This window comes from Electrophorus electricus, chromosome 4, assembly GCF_041902795.1.
Source record: "Electrophorus electricus isolate QZ-2024a chromosome 4, ASM4190279v1, whole genome shotgun sequence".
Classification (NCBI taxonomy): domain Eukaryota; kingdom Metazoa; phylum Chordata; class Actinopteri; order Gymnotiformes; family Gymnotidae; genus Electrophorus; species Electrophorus electricus.
Window position 1 is genome coordinate 8,542,501 of NC_137500.1, and position 10,334 is coordinate 8,552,834.

At 43.4% G+C, this 10,334-nt stretch overlaps 1 protein-coding gene across 3 annotated transcripts in view; it reads left to right on the forward strand.

Annotated features, from left to right (window-relative positions):
• The window catches only part of nell2a (neural EGFL like 2a), a 47,358-nt gene extending 37,024 nt beyond the window's left edge, over positions 1-10,334 (forward strand). For 2 of the 3 annotated variants that reach the window (XM_027001046.3, XM_027001043.3), the window contains 5 exons: positions 4,072-4,212; positions 4,319-4,512; positions 5,964-6,140; positions 9,356-9,580; positions 9,807-10,334. In XM_027001046.3, the coding sequence (XP_026856847.3) occupies positions 4,072-4,212; positions 4,319-4,512; positions 5,964-6,140; positions 9,356-9,580; positions 9,807-9,848 (779 nt within the window). In that variant the 3' untranslated portion in view covers positions 9,849-10,334. The remainder of the gene's footprint in view (positions 1-4,071; positions 4,213-4,318; positions 4,513-5,963; positions 6,141-9,355; positions 9,581-9,806) is intronic. The other variant, XM_027001044.3, reaches the window with a different exon arrangement.

The following is a 10,334-nucleotide window of genomic DNA, read 5'->3' on the forward strand; positions in this document are numbered from 1 at the left end:
TGAATAAAAGAGAAGAGGGTGGGGAAGGGAAGAATAAAGGAGTGGAGCAAGGGAAGACACACTTGTCCTCTGCCCTCTGAGAACTGTTTTAATAGAGCCTTTGTTTCCAGCTTGTCACTCAACATAACAAGGGAAACAGCTCTAGCCGGTGCACTCCTCTTCCACACTCCTTCATCATTCTCATACTTTCTCTGGGAGCCTTTCTCTTTCATGTTTTCACTTGCTCTCTGTCTCTCATTTTTCTTCACAGCTTCTTGCATCTTTATTCTGCTCCTCCCCTTTATCAGTCATTAATCTTGTTTTTATATTTTGTGTTCTGTCTCTCTCTCTCTCTCTCTCTCTCTCTCTCTCTCTCTCTTTCTCTCTTTCTCTCTCTTTCTATCTCAATTCAGTTCAGGTAAAGGTTTATTGACAATTATTTTCAGTTACGTTATTGCCAAATCCTGCAAATGACAATTGATAGAGTTATTAGGAGAAGTCATGAATCATAGAGCTAATTTAGGTACATTAAATAAAATAATATATTAAATTAAATAATATATACAGGAAATTTGACAATGTAAAATCAATATATAGAAACATTTAAATACATACGAAAAGGTATATATAGTAAATATTAGTTGCGTTACGTTTCTTCACGTTGTCATGGTAAGACAGAGTAGTTGTGCTCTCTCGCTTTAAGTTAGTGAAATTAAGTTGAACTGATATGCTATATATCATCTTAGACTTGCAACACCTTGGATTATCATGGCCAAACCTTTACTACCTTTCCATTCTTATGAAGGCATGTGAATGGCATCACTGAAAATAACATGCATAAATAAATCCTTTGCCATCTCTAGTGTGTATGTTAGTCATGGGGTCATAGGCAGTGCGATGTCTGTGCTACATTTGGACTTTTCCAGGAGTCGTGAACTGTATAGGTGACGAAGCCACAAATAGGCCCAGCAACCTATCACAAGCCTGTCTGTAGCCAGTGATCAAAAGCAGGCAGGGAAAGGTTCGAACAGCCTGAAATGGGCAGAAACAGCCATGGGGGAAAGTACACAGCGCTTCACGAAACACTATGAGTGTTAAAGAGCCCTTCGTTTGAGAACAGGGCTGCGTTCAGTAATGTGCAGTGCATTTTGCAGCAGATTCCACTGAATGGTTGTATGCACGAGCATTCAGTTGGACGTGCTTCGCCACACACACAGCACTCTGCTACATGTGAGACACTTGCAGGTGACAATGAAGGAGGACCAGAGTGGGAAAAGAGGAATCATGGGTAGATTAGCTGACGTGGTCTCCTATGGCGGAGACTCCTTGTCATCATAAGCATATCCTAGCCCCTCCTTCAGCTTTTCTACATGAAGGGGACTTGGAATGGATTCAGACTAATTCTCTTCTTTCTGGAGTGAGGGCATTTTTAAATTCCAACCACCTCTGTGTTCTGCCAAGTCCAAATCCACCCACCACAAAGAGCATGAGAGATTTCATCATAGCAGCCCAGCGGGAGTGCCCTTAAAAAATAGTTTTCATCTGCAGTATTTCTGTTGAGCTCAGATGATAAGATAACGAGGGTCTTTTGGGTGGTGTTTGCTGGGTGTGCACTGCAGAGATCTAACCTGCTTTATGTTTATGGGCCTGTTTTTCGATCTGTTAATGGCATTAGATATTAGAAGGTGACCAACTTCTAAATCAACTTCAAATTGTGTGTTTCCGAAGATGTTTGAAAATCATTAGTCGCCTGGATGCCACCCAGGGCCGCTGACATAAGAGCAAGCGTACGTTCTGCCTTGTGGGGAAGGATCTTTCAGGGCGCTAGCTGGAGCCTTCGGTCAGTGGGGCAGAGTGTGTGTTGCAGCCCAGGTGAACCCTTGTTATTGTGGTGCCTACATCCACTTCCATCTGCTACCTGTGGGATTTCACCTTCACCTATGCTGACATGTGCAGCCCATGTTCAGCATGAAGAAGAACAGTCGAAAGACTGTAGAATGCAAATGGCTCAAGCTATGGGTGTGACAAACTAGACTGCAACTGAACATAAGCAGAGCATTTAAATTCACAAACTGAGTGATGGAATATGATGAATGTTGGGGGGAAAAACACTCAGGTTGGAAGCTATCATGGACCAGGGGACAAGAGTAAGATATAAATGTTAAGAGTGAAATCAAATATTCGGATAAACCAGTGTTCCAGACCCAGCAGGCTTTGCTTTTATGGTCTGCATTTTGTACTGTTAAACCGTTTTTCTAGCTGCGTTCCCGAATAGTCATAAAGTAATCTAGGACTCTTTTGTAGTGCAAACTGATATGGTAATATGACTTATTACATCAGTAAAAAATACTAAAGGAGAAGAATACATTAGTAATAGTTATTAAGCAATAGGTAATTTTGCCACTGAAGGTTTGTACTAAAACTCCTTTTCGTGTGTAGCAACTCTGGTAACAATATTCTTCATGCTCAGGACACTGTGTTCTGGTTTCAGACATATGTAATCAGTCTCCATTACTACAATCAGCCATCAGTCTGGCATCAGTGCATGGTTCAGTCTGGCATCAGTGCATGGTTACGTCTGGCCCCTGAAACTCCAATGGTGCTGCAGCTGCCTTCGGCTAAAGCACCCTGCAGCAGCAGGACAAGGAAGAGTGAGCGCTGGTGAGAGATGTCAGGACTTAAGCAAAGTCATTTTCAGGATGATAGAGGCTGGCACATCTGTGGCAGCCATAATGAACCCATCCCAGACCTAGTGGGAGTGCTTAATCATCCTAAAACCTCTCTGTGTCTACTCTCATCCCTGTTTAATAACCAGCTCGGCCCTCTGCCCACTACTGCCAAATGATACATTATTGCAAATATGATGTCCTGTAAATATTAAAACATGTTTGTTTGGCTTGGTATTGAATTTAGGCCCAGTCCTTTATGAGAAGTGCACTGTGGTTGTGCTTTGTTGTAGATGGGGTGAAGTGGTCAAAGTGAGCACATCCATAAAGATTTCTAATGGAATTAGTTTTGAGATTTATGGATGATCTTCAAAAAAACCAAAACAACATTAGTATGGGAAATAGGATATTTATCTTATGTTATCAACTATAGTAGTGGTCTGTAATTAAGTGCATGCAATCTATTACTGTACTTAAGAACCTTTTTGTGCTTTATTAGAGTTCTGTTTTTGAGTTTTTTGCTTTCTTATCAGTGTCCACTTCTGGACACTGTCTGCCTTCATTCAGCTGCATTTCAGTGTGTGTGTTGGGACTGGGGACAGACACACATGGATGCTGTCACTGCGCTCTCATTTAAACTCAAGTAGCAGAGCACAGCGCATATTTTAATTGGCTGATTTACTTTTATCTGTTTGGCCTTTAGATATACAACAGGAACAGTGAAAAAAAAAAGAAAGGACGGACAATCTTGGATGTTCCTACTGGTTTGCTGACTACTGATGATTTATGATAGCTGATAATAATATTGAAATCATTTGTTGGGCTGTTGAACAGACCTGTGTGCCCAGTGAGTAACATTAGAATCGTCTCACTTAAAGTGGGAGAAACAAAGCAGGAAGATTGAAAATACTAAACAACATAACTATAATCACTGTACACTTGATACATAACTCCATTAAAATGCAAGTATGTTTGTACTTTAGTGTCAGTTTTTTAATGAAAATCCACTTTAATTGGTTATATACACCCAATATTATCCATCCCTTTAATCCTGTTACATATTTATGTACATGTCTTTCTGCTTTAGTGTTTTGACTAATTAACCGTGTTAAGTATCTAGTAAATTATGACCATAGTATGTTTTGTCTTCATAAGGCTGCTTACCGTGCTATGTAGATGGAGCAGAGTCTTCCTGCATGCAGTTTTTATGGCAAGCAGAGCAGCCCCAGTGCTGTGGTACTGTTGACAGGAAGAATGGTGTCAGTAGAACTCAGTGGGGGCATGCAGTGTCTAAAAAGGCACTAAGTAGGGCAAACATGTGTTCAGTTGTAATCATTAGCTAAGATGCTGGGTAATTATTTATTACTCAGGTAAACTGTACAAAACCTCTTGCTCCTCAATTCCCCACTCTGACCCCTCTCTGTAGATATCGATGAATGTTCCGAGGGATTTGTGGAGTGTGACAGTCATGCTACCTGTGTGAACTTACCTGGCTGGTACCACTGTGAGTGCCGCGATGGATACCATGATAATGGCATGCTCACAGTCAATGGAGAGTCTTGTGAAGGTAATCCAACTGCTGTAGTCTACTGTCCTATTTTCCAAGAAGTAAAAAAGTCTCAGACATTTTCATGATGACCTAATCCTCTCTCTCCCTCCCTTTATATTTCTAGATATAGATGAGTGTAAATCGGGCAGAAGTACCTGTGCCAATGACACCATCTGTTTCAACCTGGATGGCGGGTACGACTGCAGGTGTCCCCATGGACACAACTGCACTGGCGACTGTATCCACGACAACAAGGTGAAACACAACGGTCAGATCTGGGTCTTGGACAATGACCGGTGCTCCGTCTGCTCATGCCAAGTGAGTGAGGAACTGTGGGTAGGATGGACAATTGCCATTGATCAGACAATGTATTGATCAGTAGAGTACTTAAATAAAAGCAAAACCAAAATAGTGTATAATGAACTCAGATGGGAAACCTAGTGTAGCCCCTGTATCTGAATGTGCCTCTCATTTGTAATAATCAATTGTCATTTTGCAATAGTTAGTATTAAAATTGAATGTGGAAGTAAAAGTAACTCGATCCTTGATTTCTACACATATGTAGATACTATAATGGTAGGGAAAGGAGATACTTAATAAGTGATATGTAAAAAGAGTTTTATTATACTATAACAGTTTGTAAGTATGAATTGAATTTACATCAGTCCTCCCTTAAGCCTCCCTTAAGTGCTGGGTGACGATGGAAGTTAATTGCTGCTAATTTGACGTATGCTTTGAAGTGTTTTAAGAATAGTATTTCCATTAAACCTGCTGACCTCCATATGTTCCCCTGCTCACATTCAATAATTAAGTCTATAATTGAAATGTTTTCTTCTGTCTGAAGGTGTCATGAAAGAAGATGGGTTCTTAGATATGAAATAATCAGTCTACCAATTAGTCACTTCATGGTGAAGGACAGAGTGAGAAAATAATTTCTAATTAGGGGACTCATTTTAGTTGATTTGAAAATGGGGAAACTGTCAGTCAATATTAGCGTCTCTGTGGTTGACTGAACAGAAGCACAAACATGTAATTGTATTTGTGAAGTGGAAAGGTTTTTTTTTTTCTCAGATCTACTGGTCACTGAATGATCAAGGTTATCTGCCTTGCTTGCAGTAACAGGCACGATCATCCTTTCAGGACCAAAGTGATGCCTTCATACTCTGACCACCCACTTCATAAGAAACATAGTAATTAGAAACTCCGTGTAGCCCATTTGTTTCCATGCATAGCTTGTGTTAGCCACACAAATGGCCTCTTTCTCAGTGGTCAGTCTCAATAACAGGGCTCCTGTTGGCTGGATATTTTTAGGTGTCAGACCATTCTTAAGCCACCAGTGACACTGATTTGGGAAAAAATCCAATAGCATTGCTTTGCCTGATACACTCATACCAACACCCACTACAGTGTTAGTGTCACTACCAAATTAAGAATGGTCCACCACATAGATAGTATCCAGTCAGCAATGGTCCTGACCAGTGATTTATTGAACAGAGGATGCCTATGTATATATTTGCACGTATATAAAATGCACCTGTCAGATTTGTGCACCTATTAAAATGATCAGTGCCAAGTGCATAGTAAGGGCTTCCAATAAAGTGCTTGATGACTATATGCTCTACATATTTTAAATGTTCTCCTTTGGCCTTGGCAACACAGCACCTACTTCATACACACAGGCATGTGTGCACACATGCAAGAAACACGGCCACACGCATGTTTACTCAGGTTATGTAGAGGCTGCATTAGCTGTATGTGTTGGTCTTCAGATGGGACAGGTGATGTGCAGGCGTATGGTGTGTGACTGCGAGAACCCCACCGTGGACCTGTTCTGCTGCCCGGAGTGTGACCCACGCCTCAGCTCCCAGTGCTTGCACCAAAACGGTCTGCTCACCTACGCCAGCGGAGATAGCTGGACTGAAAACTGCCAACAGTGCCAGTGTCTGGTGAGAAGCGCATGCATGCATTCACACACACACACACACACACACACACACACACACACACACACACACACACACACACACACAGAGCACAGAATACTTCATGGTGTTATTTTATTAAATGAGAGGGAAAATCCGTGAAAAATGCATAACCAGCCATCTGTGAGAAGCGACACACACACATATAGAAATTTATTTGGGTCTAATGGTCTAAAGGTCAATTATCTGAACACAGATTTTAGTTAAGCGCTGGACTAAGTACACGGTAGTGGGCACTCTTCATTTCAAGTCAGATTTAGCTCAGGACCTAGATGCCTCAGTTCCATAAAGTCTTTCCTACTCTTCAATCTGCTAACACAGAGAGTGGCTGCTTTGTTTAACAATCGGTTGATCTCTGTTATCTTCACTGTGGCACTGATAACCACCACTTTGATCAATTACATAGGACACAGCACAAACTCATGGGACTGTAGTGATTCATTACACCATTTGTAAGCAGCAGTATTTAATGGCTTTGATACAGCTAAAATCATTTTGCTTAAAGCCAGTAGTTAGCATTTTGGCCACTATCCAACCGAAGATAGGAAAGTTATATTAAGTAATCAAACACTTTCTTGCCATTAGTGGTGTGTGATGTTAATCTCTGCAGAGCAGGGAAAGCGATCATCAGCGGTGCCTTCATTCATTTTTCATTGCATCACTCTCCCGCTTTCTCGCTCTGCTGGCTCCATGCCCCTCCTGCGGAGTAAGGAAACAGGAACACGTTCCTACACGTTCCTCTTTTTGTGATGAGACACCGCACTCCTGCCTCCCTCATATCACAGCTGTTCCCCCAACCCATCCATATGTTCATCAGATGCAAATGACTTACTTGTCATTCATGAGGGCGAGTTTCTGCTCTTCAAGAAAAAAAAAAAAGTCTGCTCCTATTGTGGCTCCCTCTTGGGTAGCGCCTTACAACAGATCACCAGTGCTGTTCTCTGGGGCTACCATAACCCTCTGGGTGGAGGTGTGTCTGATGGTTTGTGCTTCCAAACAGATCAAACACAGCTGAAAACCCTCAGACCCCTCTGCTCCCACCCTCTTCTCCCAATCACACACACACACACACACACACACGCACACACACACACACACACACACACACATTAGGATTTGAACACAGAGGTGCAGTGGGAGTGGTGCTTCACATAGAGGAAGTTTTTATTCATCTAGTGCTGTTCCTGCTGGACAGAGGCATGAGTTTTCACAGGCAGTAAAGGCAGTGTGTGTGTGTGCGTGTGTGTGTGTGTGTGTGCGTGCGTGCGTGCGTGCGTGCGTGCGTGCGTGCGAGTGTGTGTGTGTGTGTGTGTGTGTGTGTGTGCGTGCGTGCGTGCGTGCGTGCGTGCGTGCGTGCGTGCGTGCGTGCGCGCGTGCGTGCGTGCGTGCGTGCGTGCGTGCGTGTGCGTGTGTGCGTGTGAGATAGAGAGAGAGAGAGAGAGAGAGAGAGAGATTTATTTTAATTGTCACCTCAGTGGCAGGACAGCAGAGTACAAGGAGTGGGATGAAATGAATGGAGGATGAAAGGCAAAAGAAGACAGCAGAGTGGAAGACAGAAAGGAAGCAGGAGCACGGCTGAGGCTGAATAAAAGAACCTGAAGTGTGCAAGGGAGAGAGCGCGAGAGGGTGAGACAGGAGAGTCTGCAGAAAAGAGAAAGAGGAGAAAATGAATCAGAAAGGAGGGGCAAGCAGGTGAGAATGAAAAGGGAATGAGACACAGAAGCCAAGAGCAGCTGGCTGTGGGCCATGCTGGCCAAGCGAGAGGAGAACGCCCAGCAGGAGAGCAGCTCCCAGCCGCTGCGCACTGCCTGCTCCAGGACGCTACACCATGCACGGGCCCCACAGCGGGTGGTGCTCCTCCTGTACATGGGTGCAGGTGTGTGAACGCCCGCGCCCTGCACACACCCCTTCTCCTGCTTTCCACTGGGGGAAGCAGTACCTCGGCCTTTGTCCTGCCACAATTCAAACGGCGCAAGTTCTGGAAAGATTTTACCAGTGAAAATGATTGAGTCCACGGGCAAATGAGCTTAACCAGTGGGGCACACGATTGTTTGAATGACTGGAAAATAATAAGCACAGTGCGTAAAAAAATATGTTGTATAATATCCACTGAGCTGGCAGTTTCTTAGGTACACTTTGTAGCTGTTCCTAGAAGCTACCAATCCTTTTTCAGCCAGTTTTGTGTAGTCAAAAGTTAGTTGAGTGACAGAAACGTGTTCTCAGCACAGCTGTGCCATGTTTAAGGTGCATTTTTTTTCCACGAATGACCTGTTTTTAAAAAGTGCAAGGCATATCTTCCTATTACGTGTATGTAAGTTATAAACCCGGTCACTCAAACAGAGGTCAATAACGGCGGACACAGTGAAGCTCCAATACGGTGTGGGTGGGGGCAGACCACAGCTGACACACACACACAGACATCCAGCACCTCCACAGGCTAACACGACCACACAAACGTATTTTCTCTCTTCTACTCTCTCTCTGTCTCTGTCTTCCTTTGTGCTGCAAAGGTAAAATGAAAGCCACCCAGAGCTAAATCATTGCTTATTCTGATCTATAAGGTTGGCTGAAAGGTAAGACCTGTATTTGAGGGACGTATTGAGACTAGCACTCAGTTCATATGAGTTGTGAGGAACGAGGACTGGTGTGTTTTGTTCCAGAGAGTCTGAGGTTCTTCATAAATCTCTGCACTCTAGATATATTTTTTATTTTGTTGCTCGAGACTTGTTGTGTGAAATATCATGTGGACTTTAATTAACAGACAGCAAGTGAGCTAATCTGCAGTGCTATTAGTGATAGAGCAGTGCTATTGTCTGTGGAAAAGTGTCAAACAGCTGGGGCAGGCAAAGGGTCATTTTCATTACAGAGGCAGTAACTATTAAACTGCATGTTATTCATTGCAGTGCACTCAAAGACTTCGGAGGAATGAACCCCCTCACTCTTAACAAGTGTTGGAAGAAGTGTAACATTCTCTTCTCCTCTCCTGAAAGACTATATAGGTGATTGTGGAAGCTATTGAGACTGCAGAAAAGGATGATCTAGTTTAGTTTAGCTCTGCAGAGTATGTAAGAGGGCACACAGGGTGGGAAAGGGATGTTAATCAGCAACGCACAGACACCGTCGTTTCCTTCGTAAAGCTGCGGGCTCTTGCTCGCGCGTTTGTGTTGTGCGGCCTCTAGCAGGGCGAGGTGGACTGCTGGCCCGTGTCGTGCCCACCGGCAGATTGCGACTTCATGCTGGTGCCCGAAGGCGAGTGCTGCACCCGCTGCGTCTCGGACCCATGCCAGGCACAGAGGGTCCGCAACGACATCACCAAGACGTGTGAGGATGAGCATGGCATCACGCGCTTCAGCGGATCTTCCTGGGTCAAACACGGCACAGAGTGCACCCTCTGCCAGTGCAAGGTGTTGCCACGGCACCCGCCAACCACAACAACACACTCATATTCGGCTAGGCCTCGTGGTAGATAATAATCAACATTCTCTGCGTAAATGTCAGTGAAGTCCTATTATCAGCAAAGAAACAACATGAGCATTGGAGGGTTTTGGCTAGCAAGGTCATATCTATAACTGCTTGAGTGTCTTCTCTACCATGTTGCTGACAGTCTTCTTCTCTCTCTCTCTTCTGCAGAATGGACATATCTGTTGCTCAGTGGACCCCATGTGCCTTTAGCTATAACCCTGAATGCTAAAGGCATTTGTACAGTGTTTCTCCATTTAAAAGAAACTCACCCTTTTCACTTTGCCCCAAATCTACTTTATACCAAATGCAAAATGTGTATTATACCAAACTGATGACAGAGAACCTCACTGTTCATATCAGGAGGAAACCATTTCTTCACGTTGATGTGAAAAAGCTCATCTGAAGTACTGCTCTGTATACAATGCTATATACACTGGCATGGCCACACTGGATGTTAAAAAGCATATTCTTTCATTTCTAACACTTTGCCAAAACAGAAGTAGGGACCCTAGATATTAAGTAAACGTTAGTGCACTTCTGTCCGCCACATGGAAGTTGGCTATATTTTGTGATTCCATAGCACTTTTTTTTACACTTTACTGTCTTTTTCTTTTGTTTTATTTCACAGATTTAAATGATTCTTCCGCTTGCTCTTGTCTAATAGTGAAATAAAGTATTTCCATTTCCATTTACAAA